The sequence below is a fragment of the Lissotriton vulgaris genome, chromosome 3_1 (assembly GCF_964263255.1).
Source record: "Lissotriton vulgaris chromosome 3_1, aLisVul1.2, whole genome shotgun sequence".
NCBI lineage: Eukaryota > Metazoa > Chordata > Amphibia > Caudata > Salamandridae > Lissotriton > Lissotriton vulgaris.
The window spans coordinates 863,238,042-863,256,310 of record NC_141689.1 but is presented as its reverse complement, the minus strand read 5'-3'; the positions used below and the strand labels follow the sequence as shown (position 1 = coordinate 863,256,310).

General features: G+C 45.5%; 1 protein-coding gene across 3 annotated transcripts in view; it reads left to right on the top strand.

Moving 5' to 3' along the window:
- The window catches only part of ERCC6L2 (ERCC excision repair 6 like 2), a 1,198,109-nt gene that overhangs the window by 377,762 nt on the left and 802,078 nt on the right, over window positions 1–18,269 (top strand). For all 3 annotated transcript variants that reach the window (XM_086961179.1, XM_086961178.1, XM_086961180.1), the window contains one exon: window positions 10,251–10,458. In XM_086961179.1, coding sequence (XP_086817305.1) covers window positions 10,251–10,458 — 208 coding nt within the window. The remainder of the gene's footprint in view (window positions 1–10,250; window positions 10,459–18,269) is intronic.

The following is an 18,269-nucleotide window of genomic DNA, read 5'->3' as shown; positions in this document are numbered from 1 at the left end:
CCGGTCGCGCAAAATTGAGGGTTGGCTTTAATAGAAAATCTAGCACTTTCGCTGCCCTTAATATCAGCTTTAACTAATTGGCAGGCGAGGTGCGATTTGGCTATGAGCGCTAGTCCGCCCCCTCTTGAATTCCTGTTCAAGGTATATGTGGTAAATCCCGTGGAGGTGGCCAGGTTGATGACCGAGTCCATGTCATCATGGAGCCACGTCTCGGTCATAAACAAGGCATCCAGGGAGTAGTCAGATAGGAGATCGTGTATGTCTAGAGTCTCGCAGAATATGGGATTGATGCATCTGGGTGTTGGTCCCAACTCTGTGGCCCTACCACACCTGGTGGTACTTCCAAACTGAGCATTATGTGAGTACTTTAGTGTGTTGTTGTAGGGGGGTCGTGGTCCATGCGCCCGGGGTGTGTGGCGGGTGTGGCCCGCTTTAGCTAATGGGCATAAATGAGTGGCTGGTTGATCCCCAGATGTTCCAGTATTGTGCCATCAGGCACCTACTAGTTGTGGAAATGTTATGGATTTGTCTAGCTGTGAGTTTGAAACTAGGTCAATGGTCCGGCTTAGGGAGAGAAAGATGTAAGCATTGGGAACATTCAAGCAGTTGCCATAGTCTTTTAGATGAGTGTGTCTGCTGTCTGCGGGGTCACCAGCGGTGGGTTTGAGTCCCCCGTGAAGTAGTGATATCGCTCAAGTCCTCTTCTGATGTGAAAATGTGTGGGCCTCTTTCCCCTTCCAAGCTCCCTTTGTTGGGCTCAGTTCCACCGCCGTCTGCAGCGCATTACCGCACTCCACGATTATTTGTTTGAGATCTGGGGGACCTCCCAACAATGTCCAGGATCGGGTTCCTGGTTGTATTTGGGATTTCTTTTTTTGCCGTTGTTTGCCCTGGGGTTCTAAATGCGTTTTGTGGGCTCTCTCGGGTTCCCTGGCCTTGTAAGTGTTGTTCCGCCCAGTCATATGCATCCTTCTGCACTGTAAAGAAGATAGTGTGGCTTCCGTGGATAATTTCGAGGCAAGAAGGGAAGAGAAGGGAGTAATGAACTGCTTTTTGTCAGAGGAGACTTTTGACCCCAAGAATGAGGTGCATAGTCCTTACCGCTCAGGAGTAATCCAGGAATAGCATGACTTGTTTGTCCTCCACACAGTTGGGTCCATTCTGCCTGTCTGCTCTCAGCACCGCTTCCCTATCTTGGTAGTGAAGAAGCTTCAACATTTGTGGTCTATGTGGGCACCCCAGGGGTGGTCGCCGCAACTTGACCCGGTAAGTGCCGCCCTGCCCGGACCTTTGTGTCGTCTCTCGCTGGCAGTGGGTGTTATTGTCTGGATGGGGCCATCTTCAGGTGTCGGGTGCCCCCATGTCTGGCATGGCTCCCAGCTTGTCGGGGACCTCTTCTGCGCGGAGCGCTCCTTCCCATATATCGGGTGCCGGGTGTTTGTTCAGGGTGTCCCTAGCGAGAACTCCTTTCCCCTGTTTTATTTTGGGGCTCCACCGGCACAGATGGCTGTCAATGTGCGGGCCTTTGCACGGAGCCTTAGACAGACACATCCCCCATCATGGCTCACTTGGCAACGCCCACTGCCTCATTCTGTCATATATAACATTTTCTTTATCCTCTAAAGCTTGTTGCAGCGGTCTAAAGAATGGCATTGTGGACCGTGGAATCGTCCACATCTGTATGACCTCAGTTTGTATTTAAGATGTACTTGAAGAGATTTATGTAGCTAAGGCTGCAATCGGATTATGTCATAGCTGTTAATGATTATCCTTGTGTATGATAGTATACATAGGTCCATTTTATCATAGACTATGGATACAATTTTTAAGGATGTATTTGCAACCTTCTTAAATGCAGCTTGACAACGTCTCCAAAGATTCATATAGTGTTACGTTTTTTAGGCTGTTTTCAGGTAAATCAAGAAGGCTGTTGCTTCTATCCTTTAGAATTTCAGCCCATGTCAAGGTATTCAATGTTTCAGATAGGGCCGCCATTAATCTATGACACAATTTAAAATAGGCGGGTTGACATGCTGCGGGCAGTATCATCAGGCCACATTTTAGTCCTACCACTTGAAAAGATTTTCGGGCAGATGGAATCGTTGACTGTGAACTTTGACAGCGTATCTAGTATGTACTCATCCAAGTACTACATGGTCATAACTCATTTTGCGTCTGCAGCCCCCTGTTCCCCCTCCCCTCCCTGCGAGTCGCAAGTACAGTAGTTATGTCTCAGGTATGTAGGTGCAACCATGGCTAATATGGGCTCGTTCTCAGTGTGTCGTCCCGCTAACTTAGTATGTATGGCTATGAGATCTGTTTGAAATGGCAAACGTCTGGGCCATATGGGTGCTGTTTATGTTCCTATGTCAGGTACAGGGCCCTACTGATTTGCCCCCTCCTCTTCTACCTGAATCCCTTTCCCTGGGCGCTCCAGGTCATGCATGAGGACCTCCCAGGCTCTGGCGTCCTCTATATGTTGTAAGTCCCTTTTGGCTTTCCTCATCAGTACTCGTCCTTCGGAACCCGCCCATTTCAGGAGTATTTTTTCTCCAAGTGACTAGGCAAGGGCCTCTCGGGGTTTTCCAGTTTCTAGTTATTTTACGCTTTGCCAGCACGAAGGCCAGGGCCTGAAATTTACTAGTAACTTTAGTTTTAGCTGCATGGGGAAACAATCCCAGTAAGCAGCGCTCCGGTAAGCAGAGGATCTCCTTATCAATTACCACGCTCACCAGCTGTACTACCCCTTCCCAGTATTCTCTCGGATGGGAGCAGGACCAAAAGATGTTGTTAATATGGACGCACGCTTTACTGCATCGCGGGCAGGCCTCCTCCTCCTCTATCTGGAAGTATCAATGTATTCGCTCAAGTGTCAGATAGGCTCTGTTTAAAACATAGTAGTTTGAAACACGCTTTTCGGGATATCTTAGATATTCCGGCCAAGATATTGTCCCAGTCCTTCTCAGGGATTAGGGGGTCTAAGTCTTCTTGCCACTGGAGTTTGAGTGGCTATGGCGGGTGTAGCCCAACTGGCAGAAGTGCTCTGTATAGGCACGATATTGCTTTAATGACTCCCGCTGATAGGGCCATATAGTACCAGCTCCGTTGCGGCAGGGGCTCTATGGAGCCCGTTCTCCAGTGTCTATGGATGGCCGCTGTGACAGCGCTGTGTAACAAGAAATGCCCCGAGTTCGTTTGAACTCAGTTCTAACCACACTTCTAGGTCCTGCCAGGAGCCTCCATGGGGAAAGGCTTTTAGCATATCTATCGGGATATCTGGCGAGTACGGTACCCTCACCCCCATTTGCTGCAGTCCCCGGGAACAAGATTTTGTCTGCACCTTGAGATCCTGGGAGTCAGGTCATGCCAGTCTGCGTACTCTAAGAAACACTCAGGTCAGGGTGCCCCTAGAGGGCATGGTCGGTTCTGGGGCCTCTGCTCGCTGACGCCCCCCGGCCACAGCCCGTACCAGTCACTGCAGCTGGGCTGCAATGTAAAAGTCCAAGGCCGCCAGATCGCCATCCGTTATCGGGCACTGCAATGTCATGAGGACGACCCTACACCGCCCAGAGTTTCCGATGAAGGCTCGGATTTGGGAATTAAAGTCTTTAAAGAAGCCGCAGAAAGCCATAGGGGTAATATGTTAAAATAGTACAACAGGTGAGAAAGCGCTATCATTTTGAGCAGAGGAATCCTGCCAGCCACCGAGAGCGGCAGTGTTTACCAGAAATCCATGGATGCTCTCAGCCTTCGCAGGGCTCTCCCTATGTTGCCTTCATAGATATCTGGCCATGTATGGTATATTTGGACTCCTAGGTATAGAAGGCAGTGGGGCTCCCAGCGTAGTCTCTCCAAGTCCCCGGAGGGCATCCTGCATGGGTCACCAGGAAAAGCAGAGACTTCCCCCAGCTCACTTTTAGCTCTGACATGAAGCCGAACCTCTCTAGCAACGTGTGGGCTACCGTCGGGTCCTCCTCCCTTCTCTCTAGGAAAAGCAGCAGGTCATCAGCATAGAGTGCTATGAGGTGGTAAGTATTTCGGACTTTCAGCCCTCTGTAGAACTGCCCTGTTCTTGCTGCAATTGCAAGCGGCTCCGCAGCCAGGGCAAAAAGAAGAGGGAAGAGCTGGCAGCCCTGTCTGGTGCCACACCCTATTGGCCACCCTTGTGATATAAGTCCATTGAATAAATCCTGCCCCATGCGTGCAATAACTTCATACAAGTAGGGCCATTGCGGGCTATCGAAGGCTTTTTCTATGTCCACTGCCAGGATCGCCGGTCGTTTCCGGGACTTCCCTGTTTGATTCTAGAACAGATAAGAGACGTTGTGTATTCCCTGCCGTATTGCGGGAAGAAATAAATCAAGCCTGGTCTTTATGTATTAGAGTGGTCATAAAAGGCAAGAGCTAGTATTCGGTTTAGGATTTTATAATCTATATTTAACATTGACAGCAGGCGGTATGCTGTTTTGTCATGGGCCGTTTTTTTAGTTGTGTCTGGTAGGCAGGTGCTGTCGCGGGCCACCCCGTAGGGCGTAATCAAGTGAAGGACCAGCTCCGCAGAATATGTGGTGTAAAACTCCGCCTGGAACCTGTCTGTGCCTGGTGTTTTATTCTGTGCCATCTGTTTAATATTACCAAGCACTTCATGGGAGGTTATGTCTCCCCCCAGGACATCTGCCTCCTCATCCATAATCCGCGGGATTTGGAGGCCCGTCAGCCAAGCAGGTGCTTCCTGCAGATGGTTGGCGTTGGGGGTCGCGTAAAGGGCTGAATAATACCCTGCAAATACATTGTTAATTATCTCCGGGACGTATACTCTGGATCTCTCCCAGTCCTCCAGTTCTCGGACATGGAAGCCACGCTTGTTGGGGTTGGCCAGCCACACCAGTCGGGCACCTGATTTATCCTGTTCGGTATGGATCCTGGAAGTGTACATCCGGTATTCAAAACATCGAAGCCTCTCTACAAGCGCTGCCACCTCTTGCTTTGCTTTCTTTTCAGAGAGATTGTCGGAACCCTTTGTACTCAGCAATGCAATGACCCCTCAGCACAACTTTAAATGCATCCCATTAAAGTTGGGGGTTGGCCCCAGAACCAGCATTGTCGGTGAAGTAGTGAGTAATTCTGGTCCTAATCGTCTAGCGGAAGGCCTCATCCTCTAATGATTCAGGCTTGAGTTTCTATGTAGGGATGGAGGTTCTGGGACGCGCACACTGCAGGCGGAGAAGTACCGGGTTGTGGTCCGAGATGGTATGGGACAGATGTTCTATATCAGTAATTAAACTATGGATATCAGGGGTTGAGATAAATAAGTCTAAGCGAACATGTAGCTCAGGAATAATCCTGATACAACAGGTGTTGTCGTCTCCAGGCGTCCAAAAAGAACAATTGATGGACAGAATGCAGAACAATGTCATACATTCACCCCAGTACAGAGATCTGGGCCTAAATCCATCGTTATTTTGCTCACAATGCCATTCCAGTTTGAACCCAGCCATTTGTAAATCAGCCTTGACCCTGCGCCCAATGGGAACAGTCCTGCCCGAACTGCCAGGTCCTCCCTGGACTGGAAACAAGCATCTCAGGACTGGTTTCGAGCTTTCAGCCATCATCAGCCAGGATAGCTTGACTCCAGTGGCATGGAGAGCATGGGACCCACGTCTGGGCATACCCGTCCCACTTGGGGTGACAAATGCAAAAAGAACAATTGCTTGACAGAATGCAGAACAATGTCATACATTCACCCCAGTACAGAGATCTGGGCCTATATCGCTTGTTTTTTTGCTCACCATGCTTTTCCAGTTTGGACACAGCCATATGCAAATCAATCTTGACCCTCTGCCCAATGGGAACAGTCCAGCCCGAACTGCTAGGCCTGGTCCTTCAGGCCAGGCCAGGTTGGACTGTTCCCATTGAGTTTAGCTCACGCACATGTGAAGTGTCAAGGCTTATACTTTTGTTTTCTCAGTCACATTGGCATCAAGGTGTTTGAGGTTTAGCTGGCTCCCAGCCAGGATGAGACTTTAACAAAATGAGTGTTGATGGCCCTCCAATTGAGGGAATTGTATTGGGCTCAGCTAGACTGAAAGTAAAAGATCTCCTTCGCCTCCTGCAAGTTGCTTCTATAAGTACAAAGCAGGTAAAATGTATGAGCTTTTCACTGAGGCCAGTCGAGATCCTGGTTCCAACTCAATACTAGCTGCTGAATTTGGATGGATCCCACTCACTTCCAGTACTAGGTCAGTGCATACAACATTCACATGCGAGGAGCACGATCTGTAACCTCTGCAGTGTGCTAACATGAAAAACGCTTACAAGCACCAGTAAATAAAGTGTTCGCCACTTTCCCAAAGGAGTGCCCTGCAGCTTTTCTTCTTTTCTCTTCATTGTAGATCCTTTTGTCAAATATAGAGATGAAAGTGTTCCTGCCTCTAGCTCAGTGGCTTAAAAATCACCTTTCACTGACCGTCTAGCTAAAATAATTATTTTTTTGTCCAGAGTTCCCTACCCCAAGTTTGCAAGGTAATTGTCTCCTGACCAGTGCTGTGTTTTAGTTAAATGAGACACAACAACTCCTTCAACACAAAGTCTTCCAGACATTTCTGTTTTCTGCCAACACTTTGCCAACACTTTTTGCTCGGCTACTCCATCCAAGCTGGAGACTATGATGCCACTTGCTGGCAGATTTGAGGTTGGGTGGTACCAGACTGCACCTTCTTGGCACTGAGGACTCTGCAACCTAAATCATCCACATCTCAGTCGGGAATATCTCCTCATTGCCACCAGAGTTCTCCTGCATTTCCACACAGGTCCCTTTTAAGATCTCATCACTGAAATGCTGAAACTTTCTTTATTTCATGTTAGACCCTTAGGTTAGAGCCACATTCAGATACTTCATCTTAGATTTCCATATTTCCTCCAAATGTACGTAACTGCAAGGCTTCATCCAGCATTCAGACCTTCATAAGCAATGCATCATCATGTTCTTATAGCATGCACACTCAGCATTACTTTTGAGCTTCCAGGTCGCAGTGGACACCTTCCTAATTCACGGTCATCGCACCGGCTAATCACCAGCATCGCTGGTTTTCATCTCTGGACATGCTGCTGCGGTCCAACAATTAATTCAGACTATTCACGTGCTTCATCGCACGGATTTCCCTCCATTGGTAAAATGCTCCCTTTTTGAAATTCGTTATTTGACACTCAATCGTGGTCAACCTTATGATTGCTTGCCCTTGTACCCATTGCACGGTCCATAACAGCTACGCTCCTTGAGGCTATTATTCTTTCTACGAGGACAGCCCTTATCAGCCCATCTATTGATCATGGTGCCCAGAGGCACCGATCCCCTGACAGTGTTTCCAAATTCTCTAGGAACTTTAGGCCTCATCCTGGCCTCACCATGACTCTTAATCCCTTGGCCACTCTTGCTCAGGCATGTAATACAATGTCCTGATGATGATCCCACTATTGTTCTCACTGGATCGAAACGTCACCGACTCTTTGTACACCGCAAACACAATTTAATTTGTCATGGTTTTTTACGTAACAGTGAAGTTGTTGATCATTGTTGCTTGTTCTATTTAATGTATGACACATAAGCATATGTTCTACCTGAGCCTTTCTTTTGTTTTTGTGTTGTATGTACCTAGTTGGACGCAGGACTGTGTCCCACTGTATTTGTGTTTCAAATTTATATAATATTAAACTAACCCTGTCTGGCTGGACAGCTTTAATATAACACTGATTCGTAGCCTGTATTCAGTCCCCTTCCTTGTACTCTCCTTGTCGGGGACTACTGTGTTTGTAACTTATTACCCAAGGTCCCTGACCATTGCAATTGGGTTCCCCTGTTTCTAAAAACACGGGCTGCTCCAACCAAGCAGGAGACGATGATGCCACTTGCTGGCAGATCTGCAACCTAAATCATACATATCTCAGTCAGGAACATCACCTCATTGCCACCAGAGTCCTCCTGAATTTCCACACAGGTCCATTTTAAGAGCTCTTCACTGAAAAACTGAAACTTTCTTTATTTCATGTTAGACCCTTAGGTTAGAGCCACATTCAGATACTTCATCTTAGATTTCCATCTTTCCTCCAATTGTACATAACTGCCAGGCTTCATCCAGCACACAGACCTTCAAAAGCAATGCATCATCATGTTCTTATAGCATCCACACGCAGTATTCCTCAGCATGCCCACTCAGCCCATGCATGCACAGACACACATCACTTCATCATCACTTTGATTACTTCCAAGTACATGCCCTCCGACATTTATAACATGTAAAACACTTTTGCTCAGCTTAGATTGTGTGTAGTTTTCACTGCGTCTATGGTTGGATTCTGTTTTCTTGAGGTTCCTACTCATATTGAGCATATTTCGAGCCTTATGGCAATAGTCATAGACGTTCTGCTTGATGTCAGCCCTCCGTATGATGCTCCTTTTCAAACTTTCGTTTCTTTAGTTCATTTGTGCCAATTGGGTACAGAGAGAGTTGTGTCAGTATGTCAGTGCACTGCCATTCACATCTTATATCTTTTTCATAGCATTCAATGCTTTAGGTTTGGATTCAAGCACACATTGCACACTAATCTGTCTGTACTTATTATTATGTTCGTTCGTTCAAAGCTTTATTTCGATATGTGTGATATCATAAAAGCACATTTACAATTAAAAAACACAGTTCATTAACAGTGCATTTAAAAAAGATTACTTATAAAATCCTTTTATATTACAATAAATAGTTAAAAGTATATTAAACTTTAACAGCTTTGTTGATATATTAAAATAAAAAAGAAATTCAGCTTGGATTTAAATCATCAAATAGCCTTCAGCCTAATCAGCCAGGCCCAACTAAGAAATTTAGCCACCCCGCACACTAAGGTTGTACTACAATCAGCCTTAAGTATTCTAAGTGCAACGGAGTGGTCCCTTGTTCCAAGCAACAGGCACTCTGGTTTGAGCCATTTCTGTCTTGGTTTTACATAGGCTGGGCATACAAAGAAGACGTGAGCAATGTTTTCAATGACACCTTCACAATTTGGGCAATCAGCAGAGGTTTGATGCGGTGGCTTCCACTTACTGGTATGATCACGAAGAGGAAGGGTACCCATCCTAAACTGGATAATAAGCGATCTATCTCTGGGTTTCTTAATAAAATCTAAATAGGGCTCCAGGCAAATCTTAGGCTTGTGCTGACGGAATACCTCAGTCAGCCTACCTTGGTTTGGGTCCCTCTGTTCCTGATCATCAACCCATGCCCAGTAGGCTCGCTTAGTTTCAGCCTTGGATAGCGATACCCCAGGCTCCCAAGCAGTTGTAAGGCCCGTTGCCAGTAAAAGCTTTTTTATATTAACTATCTAGCTAATTTTATGGGCTCTTTAGTTCATTTGTGCCAATTGGGTACAGAGAGAGTAGTGTCAGTATGTCAGTGCACTGCCGTTCACATCTTATATCTTTTTCATGTCATTCATTGCTTTAGGCCTGGATTCAAGCACACATTGCACACTAATCTGTCTGTACTTATTATTATGAATTTATGTCAGATTTTGAAACCAACAGCTTAAAGGTGTCTCCGACAATCCAGGTTTGTGGTCCATGATCCATGACATCCGTGGTGGATTCATTAGTCAGAGTTTTTGGGGAGTTTTATATAGCGCTTTACATGAGCACCAGTTGCGTTACAGACAGACATGTTCTTTTTTTTTTTAAATTAGGCACAGGGAGATTTAGTGATTTGCCCAGAATCACATGATGTTGAGCTACCCTGCCGAGACTCGAATCCGGTTCCCCAGCTCCGAGGTCGACCACTGTAGCCGTTAGGCCACATCCTCATGTCCTTATACGTTCTTACATTTGAATGCAGCTTAGTAGTATTTCATAGCAATGCACATCTATCACATTACGATTTTCCTTTTTTGCATCACAGGTTCTTGATGATCTCAATGTTTAGCTGGCATCTTTACTTGAGGTTACGTTACTGTCCAATAAACATTTTAGATGTGGAATTCCTCTTATAGCTTGTTAATACTGTACTATATCACTGATGCAAGCCGAAACACTAAGATACTTATTTAGCATTAGGTAGTGGCGAAAAAGCAGCCTTCAGATCCATCACTGTGCTCAGCGTTCAGAAGGTCTATGCATTATTTCTATTTGTTAAATACTGAAAGTGTTTTTGAGACAGTGTGATGCGAATGTGAATTGAGAACAAGCCTGATTTTTGAGGAATTCCTTTTAGGGCAGTGCCTGGATGTTTGGGAAGCAGAACTCAATTCAAGGAGAAATTTTCAAGCCCAATGGAATATGGACAGAGACATAATGCAACTAAACGAGAGCTGGCTACTGGACGAAAAGTTATGCAAAGGCTAGTAAGGAAGATGTCGCCCTTTTTCCTGAGGCGCACTAAAGCAATCATAAGTAATCAGTTGCCTAAGAAGGAAGACCGGGTAAGAGGGTCCCTTCTTTTGTTTTAATATTAAGATTGTGTTTGTGCGTCTCATGCTTACTTACCGTTTGCACTATTTTGCAGCAAATGTAGGCTCAATGGTTGTATTTGTTTCTGATCAAAAACAAATGAAAAGACAACTAAATATAAAAATCATGACATTTGATTGTTTATGCAGACAGATTTCTGACAGTTGTGTATTAAAATATTCTTTCACATATTTTAGCAACCATAACTCCTTAAACTCTCTCCTCATTGTATTCTGGGTTCCTTCCCCATTTAGATCTGTCCTAATGTTTGTAGCAATGTTACTTGTTCCCGCGGTCGAACATGGAAGAAGTGTTAAAAGCAACGCCCATGAAGCCTCCTTCTGTTACGAATTCAATGATCACATGAGATGAGCTACCTTGCAGACTATTGCATGGTTTTAAATTTTCTTGTATACATTTCGTTGCACCTTTTTGGTCACTGATTTGCACTGAGCTGTCACACCCCACGCACTTATTAAATGTTGCTGCATTATGCCAACATAAAATGTGTTTTATTGTTTGTTGATGAATATATTTTTCCTGTATTCCACCTTCATGGGTTATTTTGTTTTGTTTTAACCATTGCCGTTTGTGATTACCTGTTTGTGTTGCCCTTTCTCCTCCCCTCTGAGATGGGGGCGGGGTATCATTTATCTGTTGTACTCCGTCAGCACATGGGGTGCAGTGTTGCAGACATGTTGATCAGCAGGATATGGACACCAAGAAAAAAGTTACTCATCAGTCTGTTGAAGCTGCAAGCCCTTTCTTTACTTTGACCGTCTTTCTCCTTGCAGTAAAGTAGTAGTGTGTGCATGGCCTGACAGACAGTACTACTACAGCTCTTCCTTATATGAACAAGAGGATAACCCTGTTGTATGAAGAAAGGGATGAGAGACATGGTTTTGGGCTTTTGACACAATTTCTCAGACTATGATGAAAGGCAATAGAGACATGGTTTGGGGCGTTGACACAATAACCACCTTCTTACAATAGGTGTAGCCAAAAACGTAATAGGAAGGTACCAGATAGGCACTGAGTTGTCTACAGTCACAGAAGAGACCGAAACAAAAACTTGGCGGCTAAATAGTTTTGACTATGAAAATGGTGGCCTCTGTCACCAAAATAAACGGATAAAGGGTAAAAGGTTGCTGTTTGTTTCTTTTACTAGTGTTAGATGTACAGTTCAACTGATGTATTTCATAATTAAAGAGGCTGCCAAGCAGGTACAGCCAATAGAATCTGTATCCATAAATCAGAGAGCTGGCTACACCGAAACAACTCCTAAGTCTGCAAGAGGAAATGATAATGGTTACTGCCAGAGCAAGAAAATGAGTATTCATATGTGCACTTAGGAAAGATGCTAGTTTGTACTAAAATGTGCCCAGGCTGGTGCCATAGTTAAAGATCAGTGGTAATCTTGAAGGATTCAGTCTCGAATTCAATAGGAAAAGATCCCAAATTACAATTATATACTGCTTTCAATAGCTCAGCAAGTTCAAGGTGAGGAAAATTATTGTTCCAGTGATCAGTTTAGAGAATGGAGGAAGAGGAATCCCTCCGGAGATTAGAATGTAATCCAAAGAGGAAATCGTCACAAAATGAAGTTATAATCCAATAATGTGGAGGAGTTTTGGGGAACACAAGAAGTTCAGACAGCCTTCCAGAGGAGCCAGTGAAAACAAACAAGTCTGAGTGAGGCCGAAGTCATAATGAAAATTGAATGTCAGGGCATGGGGATATGCAGGTGCAATTTGAGAGCAAGAATCCAGCTAGAAGGAGCAGGACAATGAAGCAAAAGCATCATGGAGTCCTGAGATAAGGGCAAATGCCCCTTTTATAGTGCTTGTGCTGCTTCTTTGGCGTAGGCATACACCTGTTTTCACGGGAAAGTAGTATAGAACTGATACCGGATCTAATTACTGGAGTAGCTGGTTTGGTTTGAATGTATGAGTTTATCGCATGAATTTGTTTCTTTTGAATCAATCTGATGAAACATCTGATGACTGAAATTCAGATAGTCACACATGTCAAGTCAAGTCAAGTCAATAAAGCTTTATTTCGGCAGTTTTCAACCATAAAAACAGAATAGAAAACACAATATAAAATTTAAAATTTAAGGCAATTGATCCACTGAATAATATAAAGCTTTACATAAAACCGAGTTAAAAATGTAAATGAGTTCACAATACAAAATATGACATATTGTGTATGTTAAAATACCAATAAAAGTTTAAAAAAAGACATAGAACGAATTCAGTTTACCAAGGAGCAAGAGAAGCTTATCTTTCATGGCAGTTGTTTTGCTGGAACCTAACTACACAGGCTTTCTGTAACTTTAATCCTAGCTCTGCGAGTGCACCACATTGAGAACAGAAACCTTGAGGTGGCAAAGGCAATCAATGGAGAAGAATCGTATTTCAGGATCCTGTATACTACTAAGTAATTCCTGAGGCCCAAGTTGTTGCATAATTGCCGAATCCACCTTACTCTAGCTGTTTTATAAAGGGGCAAAATAACAGTACATGGAGGTCAGATTCCTCTTTTTCTATGCAGCCCGGACAACCCAAGGGAGTGGTTGTAATACCTCTCCATTTATTAGTTAAAGCCCTTAGTGGAAGTGTTCCATGCCTAAATTGGAGATAAAGTTTCTTTGCCATAAAGGGCTGAATGTTTTCCAAAGTCTACTCGAATTTATAGATGTGTTTGACCCCCAAAAAGCTGTCAGTTAGAACACCCAATTGACTGTTCTGTGTTAGGCACGCCAATTGTGTTCCTTTAGTACCAGGGAGAGTGACTTCTTTGAAATGAGGGGGCATGTATCCTCCGGCGAATTCCAGAAGTTAGGTCTCCCAATTTTAATGCAGAGGTGTCTGATATGTTGGAGCCATGGTAGCTTCCCTGCTCCCAGAATGGACAGGACGTTCTTTAATTCCTCCTTGTAGGTGACGAGTTCAGGGGTGCTCCAGAGTCGTCGCTAAAAGAGAAGAGGGCGGTTGGCGATTATATCCTTTATGGGTTCAGCTCCCAGATCGAGCCTCAAAGGAATAAGTGGTGTAACCTTCGGGAGCCCCAGAAGGCGTCTAAAAAAGTTGTTCTCTGTCAGAGCCAGCGAGTTGTCAAAACAGTGGCCCCACAGTTCAACCCCCATAAAGGGCCCCCCCCTGACTTGTGTCTTATATATTTCTACTGGGGAGGCCACCTTTTTCAGACTGCATTTGTTGTGGACCTTAAGAATACCACCAGAAGATTGTGACAATTTTAGGTTTGCTTTTGTTACTTGGGGCCCCCAGTCAATCTGGTCATTAATACTGACCCCCAGGTATTCAAAAGTGGACGTTCTCTCCAAGGTTATCCCATTCATTTGGGGATGGGGACAATTAAAAGTATTTGCATGAAAGACCATATATTTAGTCTTAGAGAGGTTAATCTCAAGGTCTCTTTTTTACAAAAATTGCAAAACTCTGTCAAGGTCCTCGGCAATCCCATTGGATAATTAAAGTGTGTCGTCCGCGAACATAAGTGCAGGGATCTTACGATTCGCCAACCGGGGGGAATCTAAATCTTTAGTGGCCAATAGATCGGCAATCAAGCCATTGAGGAAGAGAGAAAAGAGAGTGGGGGCCAGCACACAGCTCTGCCTGACCCCCTTTTCCACCAAAAAGGGGGCTGTTAGTTCGCCTTTTTTCCCAAAACGTACCCTTGCAAATTTTTCCTTGTGCAGGCGTTCGATCTGGTCACATAGGTAAGGTGGCACACCCATGGCTCACATTATGGCCCAGAGCTTATCGCCCCGGACCATATCGAACGCAGATCTTAGATCAACAAAAGTAAGGTACAAGCGCCCCCCTTCCAAAATAACAGTCTTCCAGTGTACCATTTGCAGTCTAAATACCTTGTCGATGGCAGAAACCTTCGACCAGAATCCAGCTTGTAGCGGTGTAAGGATCTGATGTTCCTCCATCCAAGACTGCAATCTCGCCAGTAGAAAGGGTGAATATAGTTTCTGAGAGACATCTATTAAGCTGATTGGGCGATAATTCGCCGGATCTAAAGGAGAGCCCTTTTTAAATATGGGCACAATTTCCGCTCCCAACCAAGTTGGAGGTAACTTCATGCCCTGAAGAAGGGCGTTGAAGAATACCCATATATAGGGGGTACAAACCTTACGTTCGCAGTGCTTAATTTGTAAAATATTAAGTGCCGGGGCTCCCGTCGGGTGGCCACTGCAGCTAGCATCACACATTGGCCCTGTCAGCTGCCAAAGACAGTAACAACACAACTACTAACCATCACACTCTTACAAGGACGACAGTTCATACTATTGCGGTCCCCCAAAGATATAACAATGGCGTGCAGCAGTGCTTTGTTAAGTTGCTTCATGGGAATACTGTTTCTTGCATAGTACTTAGCGACTGCTTTGTGGGACTTCATAGCACTTTAAAAGCTACTCGGTGGTGCTCATTTAATTGACTCAAAATTAAGAGGTAGAACAAAAGAATCTCGTGTTGTATTCAAATGTTTGCTAGTGGGCACTAACCCACTGAGCTATATTACGGGGGTTCTAGCTTGAAATTTAAGGCAGCGTAGAAGTGCAAGCATCTTAATTATTTCAGATGGGTGGCTGCCAGTGTGAGTGAAGAAGACCCTGTACTTAATAGTGAGTCACAGACCTGTGGGAAGAGACTTAGGAAGAAAAGGGAGATGTCTGTGGGGTTGATTTATTGAAAAGTGTGCTTTAACTGTGCAAGAGTAAGAGGAGCGGTGCATGTGGGGCGAAGTGGCTGTGGAGAGAAATGGGGCTGTGTCTATAGGAAGAGAAAAACGCTTAATCTTTGTTTTTATGAAGAGATGTGATCAACCATCCAAACCAAATGAAGATGTTTTTGAACGATAAATGGACCAGGAGGTGAAGGGCAGTGGGCTTGAGGGGGGAGGGGGGGGGGGGGGTGCAGTGAGGCACTGAAGAGGTTAACGCACTTATTGGCAAAAGGGGCATGGAGAGGAAAGTCGGACATTCACTTCCATGCATAGTTATGTACCAATGCCCATGGATAGTGGCAGGCTGTCTGAATAGCAGAGCGGCCACATCCAGTCCTTTCAAACCAGGAAGGGCTTCAGTGAGGCTTCAGATTCGCCAACGAGCCCTGGGGGTGCGCTGTGGAGATGGTGATTTTATAGCAAAACCCTGGGCCTAGAGGAATTATTGAACAAGAGGACCATGGTAATGCGGATTACATTCTTAGAACCAGAGAAGGCATGTTGGGCTAAGCTGAAGGCTACACAGGCCACGCCTACACAACCACTCACAGGAAGAAAAATGTTTAACGGCCCATGCAGACCAGAATTGAATACTAATTTTCCAATTAACATTTTTCTTCCTGTGAGTGGTTGTGTAGGCGTGGCCTGTGCATTGCTTTGTCCAGGGGCCTTTAATGCTGTTAAAACGACCTGCATGCTCCAGTGCATTAGGGGCTGAGTGCTCCCTGCTTTGGGTTTACATTTTTCATATTTTGTTTTAATGATACTCCCAATATGGATTTTGCTCTGTAACTCATCAGGAGAATATGAGCAATCAGTAGCCATGTAGCATAATGCATTCGTATCGCACCTGTTTATATAGGTCTTTTCTGCAAGGAAATATTTAGTCATTAACTATTTATGTATTGTTTTCCGTAGCGCCATTTCCACCACGTCCAGGTTTCAGAGCGCCATATGTTGCATTGTGATACAAAAGCAAACATATGATGACTGTATGAATTTTAATATTAATATTGAGTAAAGCGATCAGGACCATAAACCTGTGCAGATGGGTCAGGAGCATGAGAAATTAAACGTGGCATATAACAATAGGTTTAAATAAGTACAGCTAAACATCAATTATGCCCTAGTTTACTGATTTTAGAACTTCTACCGCCATGATGCCTTCGGGCAAACGTGTGCAATTATAATAAATGAATCAGGTCAAGTCAAGTCATTTATATAGCGCGCTACATACCCAGAGGGTCTCAAGGCGCTTGAGGAAGGGTGGGGAATTACTTGTCGAATATCCAGGTTTTAAGTTGCTTTCTGAAAGTAAGGTGGTTCTGAGTGAGGCGAAGGTGAGTGGGAAGTGAGTTCCAGGTTTTAGCTGCCAGGTAGGAGAAGGATCTGCCTCCCATGGTGGTTTTGTTGATGCGAGGTACAGTTGCAAGGGCTTGGTTGGAGGATCGTAGGTGGCGGGAGGGGGTGTAGAAGGAAAGTCGTGAGTTGAGGCATTCGGGTCCAAGTTCGTAGAGTGCTTTGTGTGCGTGGGTTAGGAGGCGGAAAGTAATCCTCTTGTTAACGGGAAGCCAGTGGAGGTTTTTCAGGTGTTCGGAGATGTGGTCTTTACGCGGGATGTCTAGTATGAGTCTGGCTGAGGCGTTCTGGATGCGTTGGAGTTTTTTCTGGAGTTTTGCGGTGGTACCAGCGTATAGGGTGTTTCCGTAGTCCAGGCGGCTCGTGACCAGTGCGTGGGTGACCGTTTTTCTAGTTTCGGTGGGGATCCAGCGAAAAGTTTTTTTGAGCATGCGAAGAATGTTGAAGCAAGAAGATGAGACGGCGTTGACTTGTCTGTTCATAGAGAGTGAGGAGTCCAGGATGACACCTAAGTTCCGTGTGTGGTCCGTCGGAATGGGTGCTTTTCCAAGGGCCTCTGGCCACCAAGAGTCATCCCAGGCGGAGGGGGAGGTACCAAGGATAAGGACTTCAGTTTTGTCGGAGTTCAGTTTTAGACGGCTGTGCTTCATCCATTCGGCTACTTCTTTCATTCCTTCATGTAGGTTGGTTTTGGCGGTGTTGGGGTCTTTGGTGAGTGATAGTATCAGTTGAGTGTCATCGGCGTAGGAGATGATGTTGAGGTTGTGTTGGCGTGCGATAGCCGCAAGGGGGCTCATGTATACGTTGAAGAGGGTGGGACTGAGTGAAGTTCCTTGTGGCACGCCGCAGATGACTTCGGTAGCTTCTGATTTGAATGGTGGAAGGCGGACTCTCTGAGTTCTTCCGGCAAGGAACGAGGTGATCCATTCCAGTGCTTTTCCTTGAATTCCGATGTTTCTGAGGCGTTGTATTAAGGTGCTATGACAAACTGTGTCAAAGGCTGCGGAGAGGTCGAGGAGGATGAGGGCGACTGTGTCTCCGTTGTCTAGCAGAGTTCGAATGTCGTCTGTTGCTGCGATGAGTGCGGTCTCAGTGCTGTGTTTGGCTCGGAAGCCGGACTGTGAAGAGTCGAGGGATTTGTTGGTTTCGAGGAAGGCGGCGAGCTGGTTGTTGACAGCTTTCTCGATGACTTTGGCCGGGAATGGAAGGAGCGAGATGGGGCGGTAGTTTTTGAGTTCGGAGGGGTCGGCTGTGGGTTTCTTCAGCAGGGCGCTGAGTTCGGCATGTTTCCAACTTTCCGGGAAGGTGGCGGAGTTGAGGGAGCAGTTGATGACGTCTCGGAGGTGCGGTGCTATAATGGAGTCTGCTTTGTTAAAGATGTGGTGAGGGCATGGGTCTGTGGGGGATCCCGAGTGGATAGAGTTCATCAGGCGGATGGTGTCCTCAGTGGAGATTGGTTTCCAGTCATTGAGGATGTTCAAGGGGGGTGGAGGTCCTGCAGAGGGTTGGGTGGGATGGTCTTCGGGTCGGTTGTCGAAGCTGTTATGGATGTCTGCAATCTTGTTGTGGAAGAATGAGGCTAGGGAGTCGCAGAGGGCTTGAGAGGGGGTGATGTCGTTGGAGTTGGCTGAGGGGTTGGTAAATTCCTTGACGATGTTGAATAATT